General features: G+C 56.8%; 1 protein-coding gene across 2 annotated transcripts; it reads right to left on the reverse strand.

Annotated features, from left to right (window-relative positions):
- Positions 1-206: 206 nt before the first annotated feature.
- On the reverse strand, positions 207-19013 carry INKA2 (inka box actin regulator 2). Of its 2 annotated transcripts, XR_003517053.2 has the most exons (3): positions 18628-19013; positions 5556-7761; positions 207-4969 (listed from the first exon to the last, which is right to left on the reverse strand). XR_003517053.2 is itself a non-coding variant. In XM_027576898.2 (2 exons), exons 1-2 carry the CDS (start codon positions 18661-18663, stop codon positions 6934-6936), a joined length of 864 nt encoding a protein of 287 aa, XP_027432699.1. In that variant the 5' UTR covers positions 18664-19013; the 3' UTR covers positions 207-6933. The 2 variants fall into 2 exon arrangements, 1 of the variants encoding a protein (XP_027432699.1); XM_027576898.2 differs by having other exon boundaries at positions 207-7761.
- Positions 19014-19391: the final 378 nt, after the last annotated feature.

Below are 19391 nucleotides of genomic sequence, written 5' to 3' on the forward strand. Positions count from 1 at the left end.
GGACCCACGTTCCCAGCCTGAGTCCATGTAGGGATTTCAGGTGCTGCACTTGGCCCATTGGGAAGAATCTCTGTTGGGTTTTTTTGCTTTAAAAAAAAAAACATGCCTGACATCCTCCCCCTTCCCACCACTTTATACAAATGCGGCCTGTGGGCTACTCAGCCCTCCCCCCCCCGCCCCCCCCCCCCCCGAGACACTGCCTGGAGTATGGCCAGTAGCGGGGCTGGAGGTAGGGAAGCCCAAACACCCAACTCTCAACTTCCTTCCCCGTTGCCCCGCCCTGCCTGACCCTCCATAATCACAATAGGGGAAGGAGAATCTAGCAGACTCAATGTCCCCAGGAGGGGTGGGGATCCCTGGCAAGACAGGTTAGGAAAAACTCCTCAGGGAGAGTAAGTCCGGGGCCAGAGGTCGTTGCCAGAATGGACAAGGAGATGAGCCAGGTCAGCAAGACCGGTGTAGAGGGCGCAGGCAGAAAGGGGGACAGTTTGGAGGCTGGGGTAAAAGCGATGTCCTCTGGGCTGGAAATGGGGACCCATTTGGGACGGATCCGGCCTGGGAGAGAAGCGGCTGTGGTGGCCATACGAAGGGCCCGAGCTCTGGGCGGCCCAAGGACACTGGGGCCCCCAGGCAGCCTGCAGGAGAATAGAACTGGCCTGGGAAGCGAGGGTGGAGTAAGCCAAAGTACCAGGTGGCACAGAGGGGACCGCACCACAGCTTGGAGACGGGGCCAGGAAGGAGCTTGCCAGCTGTCCTGAAAGTGGGCCTTGGGAGCAGCTGAGGAGGCCTTGACCGCTGGCCTTCCTGACGCAGGAGCCGGGCTCGGCGGAGGGCTCACTGTGACGACGACGAGAGGTCACAGTCACACCAAGATACAGAAATGCGTAATGAGTACTTGCCACCCCGGAAGGGCTCACGATCTAGATGAACATGCACGGGAGCAATTTCAAAGTAGGTCCTGTGGTTGGGTATACGGGCACAGGTGAGGCCCCTGGGGAGGGCTTCTCAGAGGAGGTGCCCTTTAAACTGCAGTGAAAGCTGAGTAAAAAGCCAGTCTGGGGCCTTGAGGAACCTGGACTCTGCGAGAACAGCCCATGGAAAGACCTAGAGGCAAAGAGCCCACGCTTGGAGCGCTCAGTAACACAGCTGCCTGGAGGATAAAGAAGCAAGTCCCCCGGGGTCTGAGTGGGCAGGGCTGGGCCTCCAGACATCTAGAACAGTGAGGCCAGGTGAGGATGAAGTCACAGTACCTTGAAGACATTTCCTTCCCCTCTCCCTGTGCTGGCGGGCAGCATTTCCTTGCAGATGCAGCCTCCAGTCAGGAGGAGAAGAGGAAGAGGGCTAAGGGAGAGGCACAGGAGGAAAGGGAAAGCAGCCAGACGGGGTGACAGCAGAGCCAGAAACCAGAAAACAAAACCGGACTCTTCCCTTGGCGGGAGACACCCCCCCCACACAAGCAGTGCCCCTGAGAGCCACCAGGTAGCCTCAGCTGGTGGCATCTGCTGTGTCTGAAGCCCCCCTCCCTGACCAGTTGGAGGCTGCTAGGGGGCTTCTTTCTGGGACTGGAGAGGGCAGGAAGAGGGGCAGGGAGGACAGCCCAGAGTCTGGGTCATGGGCAGGAGAGGGTGGAGGTGCCGAGCATGCGAGAGGTGATTTTTGGCAGGGATTCCTAGATCCCTGGAATGGGGCGGTCATCTTGGGCGCCATGCCCAGAGGGGCAGATCCAGAGAGAATGGATTCTGTGGAGTGGAAGCCAGGGAGTACAGCAGCTGCGGCCTGAGGCCTTAGTATATGGAGCTGGAGATCCTGCTCCCTCCTGCACCCGGACCCGCCAAGAGGCAGCAGAAACAAGTATGGCAGTCCCTTGTCAGATTATGATTGCCCCAAGCACTGTGTTGAGGGGTAGGCACCCCCAGGAGGGCTCCCTGCCTCAGTGTTCCTCAGGGGCCTCTCTCTGACCAGAAACACAAAGATGACTTTGGAGAGACCTGGGGGGGGGACCCTAGAAGGGGAAGAAGAAAGAGGAGGGCTCAGGAGGGGATAGAATGTGGACCCTGGGATGTTTCAGGCAAGGCTGACTTCACCGTGACCCCTGTGTGCGGATGTAGCATAAAATTTGGGGGCGTACACCTGAAGCTTGCAGGCGGTGGGCAGAGGGCGTGTCCGGGCTGATTGAAGAGCAGGGGCAGAGAAGCAGGTTCTAAGTCCTTTGTCAAATTCAGAGTGAATCTGGGAGAGTTCTCTTCATTATCTTTGTTCTAAGGATTGGGAAGAGGAAGTAAGAGGGAGGCAGGAACATCCTAATAATAGTACCCAGGGGGGTGACTGCTGTCTGGGATGCCTGACTGGCTCACTCAGTATAGCTTGCGACTCTGGATCTCAGGGTCCTGAGTTCAAACCCCCACGTTGGGTGTAAAGCATAGTTTGAAAATAAATAAAAGTAAAAAAAGAAAAATAGTACCAAGAGGTTAACTACAGTCTGAGGTGCTTATCTTGCCCTGTGCTGTGGATCTACTAGGCTCTTCCTCCATCTGCACCATCCTGAGCCCCGAGACCTCCTGTGAGAGAGGGTTTCAGGGCACCTCCAGCCCCATCGGGGGGAGTGGATCCTAGCAGGACAGCCACTAGCACCTTTAGGCCATTAGTCCCCAGGGTGACGGGGGGGGGGATGGTAGGGGGTGAGGTGTGGAGCTTGGCAGGGACTCTAGGGACCAAGGCCTTAAAGAGCAGAGAGCAGATCAGGGGCTGGACTCTTCTCAAAGCCTTCAGAACTTGGCTCATTCAACTCTCCAGTCCTTGCCAGGAATGTGAGGGCCTGGGGGTTGACTATGAGGGACAGCTGGAGACAGAGGGACTGTGAGGGACAGAGGGGTGGCAGTGTTCCCTGGAGCACATCCTCAGGCACTGGGGTCCTCAAGCACCATTTCTGCGCTCAGCCCCCCTGCTGCTCTCTCCACACCCACCCTCCACCCCCAACACACATCATCCTCTATGAGAAAGTGTAAATTGTTTGCCATTTGGCAAGTAATAGCCCACCTGGGTTATATTTTTACCATGTACAAAAACATTGCAGAGAAGACAATAGAAGACAATAGAGAAACCTGTTGTCTTCTCTGATCCTTGCTACAGTCTGGTGAGGTAATAGGGCCAGTATACATTTTTTTTAACAGAAGAGGAAACCAAGCCCCAGTGAAAGTTTTTGTTGTTTTTGTTATTTTCTAGCAGTTTAGCTCTGGTTCACATGGTTAGTGCCTGAACCGAAGGTCAGGTGGCCCAGTAGAGAGCTTCTGCCGTGTTCTACATGGTGTGCATTATGTCCTTTAAAGCTCCAGCAGCCCTGCATTATCCCCACGTCAGACAAGAAAATGAGGCTCAGAGAGGTCAAGCGACATACTCAAGCTGACAGGGCCAGAAATGGGTCTCATACCCTGTTGGACTCCTAATCCCGTGCACATTTCATTGTACTGGCAGAAGTGCCTTAACTGCTCTGGTTGGAGAAGATGGGGTGGTGACCCGAGGTGCGTTGAAAGCTGGAGACAGGCCCCCGCTACCCAAAGTCACAAGCTGTGCTTTTGCTTTTATGAAGGCCCTGTAGGAAATGGTGTGACTTGGGAAAGATGGGGTGCCCCCTCCCCGAGGGGGAGCAAGGGGGATGTCATGGGAACAGAGTCAAACCAGGTCTCTATTCCTCTGGGCAAGTTTGGGTTCAGATCTCAACCTGAGGAGTGGGTGCAGGGGAGGTGCTTGGGGGGGCCCTCTGTGAAAGAGGGGCCCCAGGCCTGAAGGGTTGGAAAGAGAAAGAAAGGAGGGAAACCAGGCAGGCCCAGCAAGGACTCTTCTAGCTCCTGCTTATGGTGGGGGAACATCTAGAGACACACTCTGGCCACAGAGCCACAGAGAAGCAGGTGGGGGTCTGGGCAGATGCCTGGGCCAATCAGGGGGCCCCTGTACCTGCCAGGGAAGTGGGCCAGGTGTGAGGCAGGGCTCCATGCCAGGGAGAGTATTAAATGAGCTTCCAGCTTATTTGCATGTCCTAATTAACCATAAAATGAGCCCCAGGGGCAGAATTAAGCTGTCAATTTCCCTCTGCTAACTTCCACTACCTCCCCCTCATCCCGCTGCTTCCCACCCCTACATTTTTCCTGCATCTCTTAGGCCCCAGGCATTCCCATTCACCTCTCCCCTCAGCTTCAGTGAAATACAGTCTCCGTCCTGTCACAAAAAAAGCCCAGAAAAAGAAGGAAAAGGAAAAACTAGTGGTGGTGGTGGTGGTGGGTGTGTGTGTAAATGAACTGGCCATAGTCTTTCATTAGCAAAGCATGACCTAGTGATGAGGGCATTACACCAGCCCAGTCCAGACCAGGGCAAATTTCCCCCACCGGACAGTGAGCATTCCATTTACTATCCATGCATGGATAATATGGGGAGGACAGGTTTTGTTGTTGTTCCTCTTGACTTGGCTTTTGGAGCAGAAATGGACACTTTGTGGGGGAGTGTGCAAAGCACAAGGCTGGGAGTCTATCGCGACCAGTTCACTCCCAGCTCTGCCGCTGTGACCTTGGGCAAGTTGCTTGCCTTCTCTGAGCGGCTCCACGTAAAGTAAGGGGATCAGCAGCCCCTTCCAGAGTGTGGTGAGAAGGAAATGAGAACGCAAAGACGGCGGCGCCCGACGCCTGTGAGTTCTGTTGGCGGCAAATGTCACTCCTGACTGTTTTGTTCTGGCCCGAGTTAAGATGAGTTTTCATTCCCTTGGATCCCTTCTGGCCAACCGATGGGTTAGGAGTTGCTGCTTCTCACTGAACCCCTTGAGCCAGGAGCCAGGTCCTTTTCCTTGCTGTTCTGAGTTCCTGTCGCAGTGCCTGGCACTGGGAGGTGCGCAATAAAGTTCGGTTCAGTTGGTCCGGATTGCGATGGCCGGTCCACGGAACACATGAGTCACAGATGAATGGCCAAGAGGGGACTTGGTTTCCTGTGGAATCATTCCGGATTGAGAGCTTGGTGACTTCACCACGGCCCAGTGTGAGGACCCTTCTCTCTCTCTCTCTCTCTCTCTCTCTCACACACACACACACACACACACACACACACACACACACGCACGCTCACCGCCCCGCCCCCAGTAAGGCGGGCACAGCCAAAGGGCCTCCACCCCGCCCTGAACTACCCCAGTTCCCTGGGGAGACAGAAAGGATGAGCGGGGGCTTGCTCCTCCAGAAAAGGGCTGGCTCTACTGGCAAACTCCAGGGAGAGGAGAAAAGGCCGTTTTGCAGCCAGACAATCCTGTTCCAAATTCTGATTCCTCCATTAGCTCGAAGCCTGATCTGGGCAGCCTCTCTGACCCCTAAAGAGCCCCCACTGATTTACCAGGAAGATGGTACTTTCTAGGGCCATTCTGAAGTTTGGAAGGCATGGTTCTGCACACTGCCGGGCAAATAGCGAGCACTGGAGAAAATACATAAAAGTAGCACCTTCCGTCCGGTAGCTTCCGCCACCAAGAACTAAACATCTCCCCTGTGACTGAGTGGGGGTCTGACAGTGACCCTAACTGGCCCCACCTCAAGCTGTGGAGCTGCCGCGCGAAGCCTCCTCCCTCCTCCAGCTTGGTCTCCAGGGGTCCAGGATGCAGGAAGCGCCTCGCTTGTTATTCTTCTCCAATTTGCTGTTAATGCTCCGAGGGCGGGAAGGCTGCTTGCGTCTAATTGCGCTGTCACCCCCCAGCAGGCGGGAGGGGAGCTCAGCCGGGAGGGGCGAGGGGAGGAGAGGGGGAGGGCCTGCAGGGCGGGGCCGGGCCCAAAGAGGGACCCGCATTGTCTCTTCCCAGCCAGCGGGCGTTCCCTGCGGGGCGGGAGGGCCACGTGCGCCGCTCCAGGAAAGCTCTAGGCGCCGCGCGATGGGAGCGGAGCTGCCTGCCCGGCCCTTCCCCTTCCCCGCCGCCGGTCTGGTCCGGCCAGACGGGCCTCCGCTCCCAGCGGGGAGGGAGGCCACGGGGTGAGGCTGGGAATCTAAAAATGAGTGCGTCCTTCGAATGGGCGCACTTTGGCCGCGCCGACGGACGCCCGTGTGCTTGTGTCCCGGGTGCGGGTTTTGCTGGAGGCGGGGTGCGGGGGAAGGAGCGCGTATGACTCCAGCGCCCAGCCGCGGCCCTTCGGGCCAGCCCTGCACTGGTCTGCCTCCTGCCCGCAGGGGGCGTATCTAGGCCGGCTTCCTCACCTGGGAAATGGGGATGGTAACTGCCCTACTTGCTTACTCAGAAGATATGAAAAGGCTTTCCAACGTTTAAAGTGCTATACAGATAAATATCTTTCCTGTGCTTTTGAAAAGACATAGGGCTATCTCAAGTACTCCTCTAGGTACACTCCTTATTCGGCCCATGTCTCAGGACACGGGTATGGGCTGAAATCTTAAAGGCAACAGGGAGTGGGGGTGGGAATCTGCTGATCCCAATCCCAGGAGGGCTGGGGTTTCCATGCCTGTGCCTGGAGCAGTGCTTTGCCAGGGAAGCCAATGGTTTATAAGGTTGGGGCCAGATCGGGGGCCTCTCTGGGGGAACCTGAGACCCCAGGGCCCTAATCCATACAGAATGTTCAACTGAGGTCTTTGGGGGCCCTGAAGGAATGTCAGGATTGCCTGGTCTCCTCCCCCGGCCCCTCACTGTCACCTGCAGTCCCAAAGTAAGCGCCACTCTCTCTCTCAATGTCTCTCTTTCAGCCCAGGAGCCCTCACCTCCCCACCAGCCAGCCCCCACCACAGCCTCTCTCAACCACACACTGGTCAGCCCTGCTCCAGACACTCTTGCTGCTTCTCCCTCCTTTCTGGAGGAAACGAACTCGGAGTTAGGCTTTTGAAAGCCACAGTGCCCACACCCCATCCTTCCCAGGGCCGAGCACTGGGACCCGGTCATGTTGGGTTCAGTCAATGTTCTGTCTCTAGGACTCAGACCCAAACAGCGGTGTTAATATCAAAGCCAGAAGGTGAGGGTTCCAGGGCCTTGGGGCAGCTGGTGGAAGGACGTTCTCCCCTTCTGGGCTCTGCAGTGCCCGGGAAGGGGAAATGCCCAGAGCCCTTGGAATGGCTCCGCTTCTTGACCTTGTGTGAGCGCGCGGCTCTGGGCTCGGAGACCGTGGGCGTCACCCAGCCTGGCTTCTCCTTCAGCAGCCGGTCTCGGTCAGGCCGCACACTGCGCAAAAACTTCCTAAAGATGTTCGCTGTGAGGGCAAACCTGCGGCCCAGCTCCCGGGGCTGGCCCCTCTCCCTTTTGGGCTCCCCCGCCTCCCCCTTCTCCCCACCCTTCTCCACTTCTGGCAAGTCCAGCCAGTTGCCCACCAGGTCTGCAAAAACGTTGTCGCCTAGCACCAGAGGTTGTCGGTTCCGGCCCCGGGACATCAAGGTGGAGGTCCAGTCTTCCGGTTCCACCAGCTCGGGCCCCTGCCGGGCACCGCTTCGGTGCTCCGGTAGCTGTGCCCTGGGCAGGGGGGCCAGGTCCCGCCCACAGGCACTGCTATGGGACGGAAACTTGGCGCCAAGAGAAGGTTGGTTGGAGGTGGGGCAGGCTGCAGGCGTGGCAGGACCTCTGCCACCCTCCCATGGAGGGGGCTCGGGCTGCGTCCGGGGGCTTTCCGGGCAGCCAGGGGCAGGACTCCCTCCGGAGATCTCCAGCTGTTCCAAAGCTGTCTGCACCTGGAGGAGCTTCAGTTCTTGCAGTGCGCCCATCATGCAGTTCATCTGGTCCTGCAAGCCATCACCCACTTCCTTCATGGACATCTGCGGGCGAGAGGGAGAGCGCAGGCCAGTGAGCCATGAGGGGCTGGGGGAAGCGCTGCCCCTCATTGGCCCTGAACCTAGACTCCCCACTGCCCACATACACATCTCCAGGGTCATTCCAGCCGGCCACTGACCCCACCTCCGTGGGGCCCAGTACAGTGCAGCTCAGAGCTGGGAGAGGAGGAATCTCAACGCTGGTATGGCTGCATAACTTATGCATGGCCGCTAACATGCTAAGGCAGGCGCTGTCCTCAGCCACATATATGTGACTATGCATACACTTCTATCAATTAATCTTTTTTTAAAAAAAGATTATTTATTTATGTATTTATTTGAAAGAGAGGGAGAGCACAGAAGGAGAGGGAGAGAGAGAAGCAGACTCCCCGCCGAGCAGGGAGCCCGATGCAGGGCTCGATCCCAGGACTCCGGGGTCCTGACCTGAGCCGAAGGCAGACGCTTAACGACTGAGCCACCCAGGTGCCCTGAGTTGATCTATCTTTAATCTCACCAACTAGTCTATGAGGTAGTGACTAGTCTTGTTGCCATTTTACAGACGAGGGGGAAGAGGCACGTGAGTAAGTTGCTCAAGGTCAACAGAGGAGGTGGAGCTGAGACCGGTTCGAGGGTGCACGCAGCTGTGGTGGCCACCCTTGACCCTTTAGGTGCTGTGCCCTCCTCTTGCCGAGCCTCCCCGAGATGAGGATGACGACGATGATGACGGCCACGACAGTTTGCAGGTTTTTACTATTTAATAGGGATTGAGCTAAGTGCTCTATGCCCCTCACCTCTTAGGATCTTTGTACAAACCCTATGAGGTTGCTAGTATTGTTCTCATTTTAACGAGTTAACCCTGGTGGGGCTGAAGTAGCCTGCCTACGGTCACGCACGCAGCTCATATGGCTGGGACTCAAACACGGGACACTCACTCCCAACACTATGGCCCTAACTACCAAGCCCTGCCTGCTTCAGGATGGCGGGGCAGTGGCTGGGCTTTGAGGGCTGCGTTGTCCTCCCCGGGGCCGTGGAGAAGGCTGGAAAGGAACATGAGGGCAAAACAAGGGGCTCAGATTCCCGAAGAAAAGGGGTAGGCCGGGGGTTTCCTTTCACTGCTGTGCACATCTGGCCAGCCCGGAAAGAGAGATGGAGGCCAGGAAGCTCCTGTTTGCAGAAGCTCTTCCCACCCCTTCTCTGCCTTCCAAACACCTGTCCTCCCTCAGCTGCTCTTCGACTTGGCTCCCGTGCTCTTCCTGCCTTCTCAGCCCAATTGGCTCCACGGCTCGGGCCAAGAGTGGGGACACTGGAGGCCAGCTCCCCAGTCCCTTTGTGGGCGTCTAAGGCCCGGGTCCCAGGTGCCAGCTGGAAGGGGCTGAGAGGCTGACTTGGGCGAGGGCCGAGTTTGGAGGCTGGGCAGGGGATGCGTGGTCTGATAACATTCACAGTCCAAGCTGCCTTGGTCCCGCCAGCTCCCTCCCTAGATCTGCTCATGTTACTAACAGCAAACCTCGCGTGAGGGGACCATCTGTTTCTTAAGCCCCCCAGAGACCCGCTGGGGTCATCTTACCTCTCAGCCTTGTCCTAATGCACAGAACTAAGCCCACAGGGTGGAGAGCTGGAGGGACTGGGAAGGGAGGCACAGAGGTGCTCAGGGGAGCACGGGCAGCTGACCGTCTTAAGCTTTGGGTCAAACCCTCCCCTGCCCACCCCAACCCTGGCGGGGGCGGGGGCACCACAGCGGGCTCCCCTGAGCCAGCCGCACTAACGACCGGAGGAATAACTGTCCTTGCAGGCAAGGAGGCCTTTGCTGAGCATGGTGGTCGGGGGTTGGCGGGGGGGGCCCTGGTAACCCTGGGATTTGCCAGATTGCCCGGGCGAGCAGGCTCCATTTGAGTGGCAGCTACAGCGGCAAGAGATGCAGCCTGGGAGGTGGCTGTGCTTGCTGATGGCCCCTTCTCTGACCTCTTTGGCTTCCAGCCTCCTGACCACTTCTCCTTTCTGAGGCAGGCCGGCTGCAGCTGAGAAGACCCAGGGCAGAGTCGGAGGAGACCCTAAGCCTCAAACCAAATGCCTCCAGGTCTCTAACTGCTCACTGGCTCTCTGACTTCCCTTTTTCTGCCCCTTCCCTCATGCCCCTTTCCTCCTCACCCCAACCTAGACCTCAGAGTCCCTTTTGGCTTTTCCACCCAGGGCCCCTGCTCTTGTCCCCAGATGTCTCACATCTGCTTTTCTGTTTCCTGGAATGCAGAAGCCTCCTGGAAGGCCTTCCGGCCACCAGATCAGTCTTCCCAGCATGCTCCTGTGATCATGTCACTCAGAAGCGTGTCTCAGTCCCCATATGCGTGCCCCTGGCTGGGGTCAGAACCTCTTCCGTGACACACTTCAAATGCCCTTCCCTGGAGCGCTACTCACTTCCCCGCCCCGGTGCCCCCACACGTTTAAAGGCTCAGTTGTTCATGAGACATTCACTGAGCATCTACCATCGAGGGCAGGATCGGAGATCTACACATTGTTAGGTCTCTGCAGAACCTAGCTAGCCCCTTGCCCCTGCCACACACGCAGAAAACATATTGAGTACCCCTGAATGCCGCAAGTCATCTCTCCAGACCTGCTGCCCTCAGGCAGTGACACACTCCACAGGGAGAAAGAGTCAGGGATGCGGCTCGCGGCTGCATTTCACCAACAGGCAAGGAGTCTGAGCTTGCAGGCTTCCTTCCAGAAGGCTGAACACAGTCCAGGTCAGAGGCAGTGGGAGGAATGAAATGACCCTATTCAGTCTCTTCCAGTATGGAAAAATCCTGAAGAAATAATGCTGACATTTTGTACGGTTTTCCAGTGAGAAATGTTATGTGGGTATGTATGAATTCAGGGCTGCCCATAAAACAGAGGCCCCATTTAAGTAAACAGGCGGTGAAGTTACACCCCTCTGGAAAATGATATTCTGCACTGGTTGAGGTTTTCTGTTCTAGAGACAGATGGCACAGCGTTCAAATCCCGGCTCGGCCACATAGTAGCACCTGTATGAGCGGGACCGGTTATTTAAACTGTTTCTGTTTCTCAGTTCTCCCACATGGGAATAAGAGTTTCTTACTCGTACAGCTCTGGCCAGATGAGGTGAGGTCATGAGTGTTTGTGCGTGACCTGGAGGCGAGTTCTGGCGGTTACCGTAAGACTTCCTAAGAACCTCCAGAACGCTCCTTCCTCAGTAGACCGTAGCACATAGTAATGACAGGACCCCATTCACCTACCGGTGCGATCAAGGAGAAACACGACGCCTGCCCTATCTCTTCGGTCCCATCCCTGCGCCCCACAGAGGAAGAGCCGGGGAAGGAGAGGGGAGCCCCGCATCCTCTCGCCCATTCTCAGGCCGGCTGGGTGGGCCAGCCACGGTGCTGACACTGCGGGCGGAAGACAGCTGTGAGAGGGAAGCCCGGAGGAGAAGGAAGTGTGGGAGGTGGGGAGGCCGGGGCATCAGCTGGGTCTTGACTGAGAGCGAGCTGCCTTTCCCAGTCCCGAGGGGAATGATGTCACCCCAGGAGAAAGAGCCAGAGGGCGAGCTGCTGTCCTCGTCTGGGGCGTGGGACCTTCGCAGATCCCAGGGTTTCCCTTGCCTCAGGAACCCAAGAGGGAGCAGTGCGGGGTGGGAGCAAAGGAGAGGGGCCAAACCAGAGAAGATGCCGAACTAGAAATGATCGCCACTAAATCCCGGTCCCCAGACTGTGGGGGGTCTGAGTTCCTCTCTGGCCTCCCAGTGCCAGAGCCTCAGGTCCTTCCTCAGGACAGGGACCGAGTCATACCCAGCTTGCCCTCGGGGGCCAGTTGGAAAAGCCCTAAGAGGGTCTAGTTTGTTCTGATTAGTCTGAGTGGGAGTGGATCTAACAGCCACCTCCCTCTGTCCACCCCTAGCCATGCTCACTGACCCGCACGCATGCTAGGCAGACCTGCTCCACCATCGGACATACTTCCCCAGCAGTACATCCCAGAGACGGGTGTGGGACTCCTTGCTGAGAAAGACCATGAAGGTCTCACCACCCTCCTTGCAAGCACCCCCTGCCCCCACCAGCCATCTCCTATCTCCCGGCACCTCCTGGGCCTTGAAATGTTTCAACCTAAAAGTTTTCTTTCTTTCTTTTTTTTAATTTCATTTATTCATTTGTCAGTGACAGAGAGAGAGCACAAGCAGGGGGAGCAGCAGAGGCAGAGGGAGAAGCGGCTCCCTGCTGAGCAAGGAGCCCGACACGGGACTCGATCCCAGGATCCCGGAATCATGACCCAAGCCAAAGGCAGACCCTTTAACCAACTGAGCCACCCAGGCATCCCCTAAAATTTTCTTCACATCACGCTTCAGTCTCTCCCACTGCAGTTCAAAGTGCCTCCGTGTGTGTGAGAGCTCGATGGCCCCCGGGCACCCTCCACGGGAGTCCTAGCTGCCTAACTCAGAGGATTCCGGCCCTCAAGTGATGCTCTTCGCTCTCGCCTTGTCAGACCCCTATAGTTACTCTGGTAAGCTGGTGACCCCACTGTACGGAGTAAGAAATGGAATCTGAGATGTTCATTTTCTTCCTCGACATCCTTCCCTAGACTGTCTTCGGTTTTCACCACATCCACGGAGGAGCTCATCTCCTACTTAATGTTGCGTGTAAATCTGTTTGTGTAAATAAACGTATTCATGTAGGAACTTATATGAAATGCATACACTTGCCATAAACAGATGGTAACTACCTAAAACTACAAGTTCTTCATCTGAGTATCACGTAATGTCATCCCGAGCGCCTCCAGCGCAAAGGCAGATCTATTGCCTGGGGTCCGAGGCGTACTCAGGAGGACTGGGCCTCCAAGCCTGGCCCTCTTACTCCAGGCCAATGGGCTTCCCGTGTCATCATGATGTAGCTTCTCAGCCCCGTGGGGTTTTAGTCAATGCGACGCGCAAAGCACAGGTTATCATCCTATGGGGAGGAAGAGCACGAAGTCTTGGAGGGACTCCAAGACCCAGTTCAGTTGCTTTCCACTGACGGAGCTTCTTCACTGAATCATCTGAAGAAGGAAGAAGGCCTGTCTATCTGAAGCTGAAGGGGAAGATGCCTCTAGGAAGCAGACCCCACCGTCCTGGACCTGCAGTGCTGTGCCCTCCGGGGGTAGTGTGGGGTCAGCTGCCCACGGACAGCACTGTCTCCCTTGGCACTCGCTGGGCCTTTGTGGTACGGGAGGCGTGGCGATGGGAAAGTGACACCAGCATCCTCGGCAACCTTCCCCAGCCCTCTCCTAGGCCCCCAATTGATCCCACAGCTGTGCCCTCCATCCATCCATCTCACGCCCTCTCCCAGCTCAGCCAGAATCCTTTGACACAGGCTCCGGCTTTGCCCGTGGACCTGGCAGTGTGCCCTGCCTCACCCCCCCCCCCACCTCCATGACTCACAAGACCCCCACACAGTTCCTTTCAGCCCCTCTGGAAGCTACAAGGAGGTTCGGGGCCGGAAACGGGAAAAGCCCTGCTTTTGCCAAGTGGCCCATTCTCCAGTCCAGTGAATAGGGACCTTCACAGTCCCCTGCTCTTGGCTGGGACGCGCAACAGGAAGGTAAAGAGGAAACTGTGCCAAGAGCTGGAGGAGGGCGGGGAGTAAAGAAAGAAGTGCGAAATGGATGAGCCCTCTCTTGACTGAACCATCTACCAGGGGCCATGTGCTCGGGCAAGAGGCAGACACATGGAGAGAGGGGCCCAACCCTGCCCCCGCAGAGAGCCTGCCTCCCCTGACCGGCTTTAGCTCCTCTCTGCTGCAGGCAGTGCAGTCAGGACCTCCAGAAGTTACCTTCCTTTTCTCCTTTCTGGTTCAGGCCTTCCTACTCTCCTGCATGGGCTCTGCGATCACCACCTAACTCAGCCTCCTGCCTCAGTTTCCTCCCTCCTCCCCTCCACCCCATACCATGCACCTCTAGATCCCAGGGCACGTCTCCCATCCTGCTTCTCGCAGCGCACATAGAGAAGGGCAGGCCCTTTAGCATGGCATTCAAGGTCCCCAGAGGGCTGCTCTCAACAATTCTTTCAGCCCTGTTTGCTCACTATTCCTCGGCACATACCCTATACCCTAGCCAAGCTCCTGTAGTCTTCAAACATCCCCTCTACTTCCATCTCGGTGCCTTGCGCTCCTGTTGCTTCATTATCTGCCTGGAATGCTGTTTTTCTCCTGGTCACCTCCCTGCTGATCCCTCAAGGTCAAGCTCAAATGCTACCTCTCCACGGAGTTTTCTCTGATCCCCCCGCTGGAGCTAATTCCTCCCTTCTAGGGGCATTGCGCCTGTGCCTCTATGTAGCACGGCCCCTCTATTTCTGTACTGGACATATGACTACATGTACTGGTTAAGAGTGTAAGTTCTGCAGTCAGACTGGCTGGGTTTGAAGCCTCTCTCTGCCACTTACCAGTTCTATGACCTTGGCCAACTCACTTAACCTCCCCATGTCTCATTTATAGAATGGGAATAAGGGAAGTACAACTTCGAGTTGCTTTGGCAATTAAATGACAGAATCCATTATATGCCTGACATATCGGTAAGTGTTAACATCAACAAATGTTATTATTTTTTTTTTAAGATTTTACTTATTTGACAGAAGGAGACACAGTGAGAGCGGGAAGACAAGCAGGGGGAGTGGGAGAGGGAGAAGCAGGCTTCCCACTGAGCAGGAAGCCCGATGCGGGGCTCGATCCCAGGACCCTGAGATCATGACCTGAGCTGAAGGCAGACGCCTAACGACTGAGCCACCGAGGGCCCAATAAATGTTATTGTTATTACCTCCCCTATTGAACTGCGGGTTCCCCGAAGGTGGGATCTGTGTCTGTTTGTATTTGTAACCACAGTGCTAGTGTCTGGTCAGGTGCTTTAAACATCGGAAGAACTCAGTTAATGTGTCCTGTGAATGAATGACTCATGCATACCAGCCTGATCCATCCGTCAGGAGGTCGCCAGGCACAGTGTTACAGGCTAAGGACAGACAGCTGCCATTTAATCTTCACAGTGGCTGTATAAAGTAGGTATTTTAAAAACCCTGTTTTAGGGGCGCCTGGGTGGCTCAGTCGGTTAAGTGTCTGCCTTTGGCTCAGGTCATGATCCCAGGGTCCTGGGATGGAGGCCCGTGTTGGCTTCCCTGCTCAGCGTGGAGCCTACTTCTCCCTCTGCCAGCTTGTGCTTTCTCCCTCTCTCTCAAATAAATAAATAAAAATCTTAAAAAAAATTGTTTTAAAATTTAAAAAACCCGCTTTACAGATGAGAAAACCAAGGCACAGGGGGGTTAAGTAATCGGCCTGGGTCACACAGAGCCAGGATTGGAGTTCAAGCTGGCCTGCCCCCAAGTCCCACAGTCCACACCCCTCCCTCACTGACCCCACCGGGTTCTTCACCCTAGCTCTAAACGTCAAAGGAGGCCACATTAGGAGATCCTTGGTAAAAGCTTTTTTCTGCCTCAGGAAATTGGCTCTTTGGTCCCAAGAGTTGAAGGCTGTTCCGACTATATCTCTTCCATCACCTTCTTTTGTTCTTATCTTGCCCTTAGGCTCTGGTCCTCCTCCACGTGTCAGAACCTCTTGAACTTGTGGCCACCAGTGGCTGTAGATAACTTCCTTCTAGGAATACGGAGTTGTCCTAGAAGGCCCTTCTCCAGCCCCAGAGAAGTCCCTCTGCTGCTTCATCATGCCTCAGCTAGGACAGGCATTCCAGGAGCTGGCCTCCATCAACCTCCTCCTCCTCCAGGAAGCCTTCCTAGCCTGGCTGGACTTCCTGAACCCCTATCGCTCAGCCTCTGCACACTCTTATTTGCTCTACACTGGTCCTGACTCATGAGGAACACGCTGTGAGCATCTTACATCTGCTTTCTCTGTGTTCCTGTGTCTACCCCATTTGTTGGAAGCCCTAGAGGGAGCAGTGTGTAAGAACAGCTGGTCCCAAGGCCTTGTGTTCGTGCAGGGCCCCTCTCCGGTGGCTGGAGGGGAGAGAGATATGTTCCCTGCTGAGCTGTGGCAGCTCTGACCCCCTCATCCTAAGGAAGAAGTGTGTCAGCTGTGGCTACTTTCCTGCCCCATTTCATCCCTGAAACGGATCCCGGTCTCCTTCCAGGCAGGGGGAGAGGGCCAGTCCTCTAGGCATCAACCTAAATGAGCCAGGATCCCCAAACCCTTAGCCTCCCCGCAGGGCTCACTTGTTAGAGTGCAAGTTTTCTGCTCCGAGAAATTGAGAAATTCTGCCACTTTGGTTTTCAGGAGCATGTTCTTCTTGTCTAGATTTTCTGGGCCAAGGACAGGGCCAGGGTGCAGGAGGGGACACAGAACACCCCTGACAAAAATAATGTCATGACCTGTTAACGTTTCCTTTTCCAGCAGCCTAACCCAGTGTCTGTAGGACACAGGCTTCTTGAAGGGATTTGGTGGCATAAATGAATGTAGAATGTGACTGGTATTACATGCAGGCCATTCCTGAGCACATGCTAACTTAAGGCAAAGCCAGGCAACACACAGTCCCCCTCAGTGGCAGGGAAGTTTCTCCCTGGGATAAACACACAAGCCCCACCGCCTGCCCCCACCCTCACAAGCTCATGATGTAAGACTACCGTATGCCTTTTGTACCCCATTGCAGACCTGGGGTATAAACAAACAAACTCTCCCTATCCTAGTCACAACCACGTTGCACTGAAGTCAGCTTCACAGTCCTTAGAGGAGCCAAAGGGCTCAGCCTGGGCTAACTCAGCTCTACTTTCTTCTTCATTCCCATTGGGAAAACTGAGGCACTGAGGTTTGGTTCAGCTACCTAAGCACTGGGCTGAGGTGTTGGGGAGTAAAGGAGCCTCTAATTCCTCTGCCTGTCACTCTGCTCTGTCTCATTTCTGGGCAGCCTGGCACAAGGGGAGGAGGGGGAGGAGGCGGGGCACCGTGGGGGTGGGGGAGGGGGAGGCTGCAGAGCTCTCCCATCTGAGTGTCATTCTGGGCCCCAGGCCAGGCATTTGGCTTCCTCTCCAAGAGAGTCAAAGGCTGAAGCTGCTCAGACAAAGGGCCAAATGAAAGCTAATGGGGAGCGCGGTGACTTCAGCCTCTCCCCTTCCTCCTCTCAGGGACGGGGGGCTCAAGTCCTTGGCAGGAGAGGGTGCAAATCAAGACCTGGAGCTCAGTTCAGTGCAGATTCCTATTTGCCTTTTTTATTCTCCTGGCATCCACAGACTGTCTTCCTCCCCTCACCCCCTCCCATCTAGGGTGCTATAAAAAATGCAAATCAGTAGGATTTTAAAATTCAAGCCTATGCCAGGAACACCCACAAACCCTCTATTAAGGCAGATCCTGAGGTGGGTGGTGTGGTCCCAGATTCCAAGCATAAAAAGAAGACTCTATTAGATTCTTTTTTCAGCATGGGCCTTGGACTTCAGACATGATCTGTGATGACCTTGACCTTTCTGATATTGGACAAATGAATGGGAAGGGTCAGAACTGTATACGTGTGGGCTGGGGCTGACCATCCCAAACTGACATGGGAAGCAGGGGAACACTAGTGTGGGAAGGGACACGGTGGCAACTTCTCTGTCCCTCACCTAGGCAGCATTTCTCTGGGTAACTTTCCCATCTGAGTGTCACCACAAAAGGGGCTTGAAGAGGAAGTTCCAGAGAAGTGACCATTGACCTGAGAAACACGCTGGAGTGGAACAGACAGGAAGAGTGCTTGGGGGCCTTGACCAGGAAGCATCAGTGAGAACACCTGCTCTGCAAGCTGCCCTCCCCCCAAACTGGCCCCAGATGCAGCTGCCAAGTTTGGAGGGGTGGGGGTGGGGGGGAGTGTAGAGTTTGCAGGAGCGGGACAGGCTGTCATGGAATCTGGAGAGCCATGGACCCAGGTCTGCTGTTGAGAGCCTGGGTGCCCCTGGCTCTGGAAAGTAGGAAGAAAGAAGAGGGGAGAAAAGTGAGACCGAGGAGAGGTCCACTCCGAGAGAAACTAAAAAGAACAAAAAGAGGCAGAGGCAAAGGCACAGGAGGGAGTCGGATTGAGAGAAAGGTGGGCCTGGGGGCCAAGGTGGGGCGGGGCGTGCATATCTGTGTGAATTCGGGTGGTTGCGGGAACCAGAAAGGTGGCAGGTGTGTGTGCGGGGTGGGGGGGGTGGTATATGAAGTCGGTGAGAATCAACCTAACGGAGTTTTGGGGGCACCCTTCCCCCCTCACTTTGGTGATGCCCGGGTCCCAGACGGAGCTCCTTCTCCCGACCCCTGTACCCCTGGCCTCCGAAAGCTCCCTCCGCACTCCCCACGCCCGGCCCTGACATCTGGCCGGGCCCCCGCAGCTCCGCTCGCGATCTGCCAGGCGGCGCCCCGCCTCCGGCGCGGGGCCCTCCCCCGCCCTTCCAGCTGCCAGCCCCCCTCTCCCCACCCCGCTGGCAGACAAGCCCGGGCAGACAGCCGGCCCGGACTGCCCCCGCAGCCGCGCCAGCTCTGCCAAGCCCGGCGGGGCTGGGGGCCTCAGGCGGTGCCAGCTCCCCGCGAGCCAGCGGTCCCCGGCTGCCCTCCGGCCCGCGCGCCCGGCCCTGCTCCCGGCGCCCCGAGCGGTCCCAGCAGCCGTCCGTCTGGGAGTGTGCCCCCGTGTGTCCGGCGCCTTCTCTGGGCGCATTTCGGTCCGGGGTTGGGTTGCTCGGTCTCCGTCACTTGCTCGGGTCTGCCTCACTCTCACAAATATTTGCTCCAAGTTTCCTCGCGGCCCTTTCCCTCGGGCCAGGCCCTGCCCTCTGCCTGCCCGTCCCCTCCTCTCTGGCCTTCCTCCGCCCGCGCACTTCCCGGGTCCCGGGCCCGCGGCGGGGACCAGGTGCCGTCGGGGCGGAGCTGTCCTCCGGGCCCCTGGCGCCCGCTTCGCTCTTACCAGCTCCTGTCTGAGGCGGCGCAAATAGCAGTCCATTTCCCTGCTCTCTTCCTCGTGCGCCCATTTGCCGGGCTCGGCTCCGCAAGAGCGTCCCCGGGTGGGAAGAGCGGCCCCCGGCCCCCGCGCTCCGCGCCTCTCGCAGCGGCGAGCCGAGCCACGGCTCCCAAGGCCCGGACTTAGAGCAGCTTCCCTGGCTCTCGCGGCGCGCGGTCCGTGCAGGGGGCGGAGGAAAAGTGGGACAGCCTATGAGAATTCAGGGGGGAATGCCTTCAGCCAATGAGACGGGCGCACCGGGGGCCGCGGGCTGGGCTGCGGCCAGTGGACCCTGCCGCGGGTGGTGGCACAGGGCTGGGGCAGCGGCGACTGGGGACTGGCCGGGCGACACCTGGTCCTCGCAGGGGGGCCGGGGGTATGGTGACGCCAGACTGTACCGACGTCCCCCAACAGAGCACGTGATCCCCGTTTGGTCATAAAGAGATAGCAGCGTCTTACGGGGCGGGGCACTTGGTAGTGGTCTCAGTAAGAGGCCGAGTGCCTTAGTTTCTTTCAACCCTGTTTCCCAAACTCCGATCAGAAAAGGAACACCCTCCACCCAAGCAGCGAATCAACAGCTCTTTTGAACTCTGGAAGTGTGCTGGAAGTCTGGAAGTGTGGGTCTACCTCACCTCCAAGGTGTAGGGTCCCCCCCCCCGCCACAGCCCACTCCTCACCGGTGGAGGTGAGGAGCCACTTCACTTATTTAATACAGAACCGTAGCAGAGGCT

Source organism: Zalophus californianus, chromosome 4, assembly GCF_009762305.2.
Source record: "Zalophus californianus isolate mZalCal1 chromosome 4, mZalCal1.pri.v2, whole genome shotgun sequence".
Taxonomy (NCBI): domain Eukaryota; kingdom Metazoa; phylum Chordata; class Mammalia; order Carnivora; family Otariidae; genus Zalophus; species Zalophus californianus.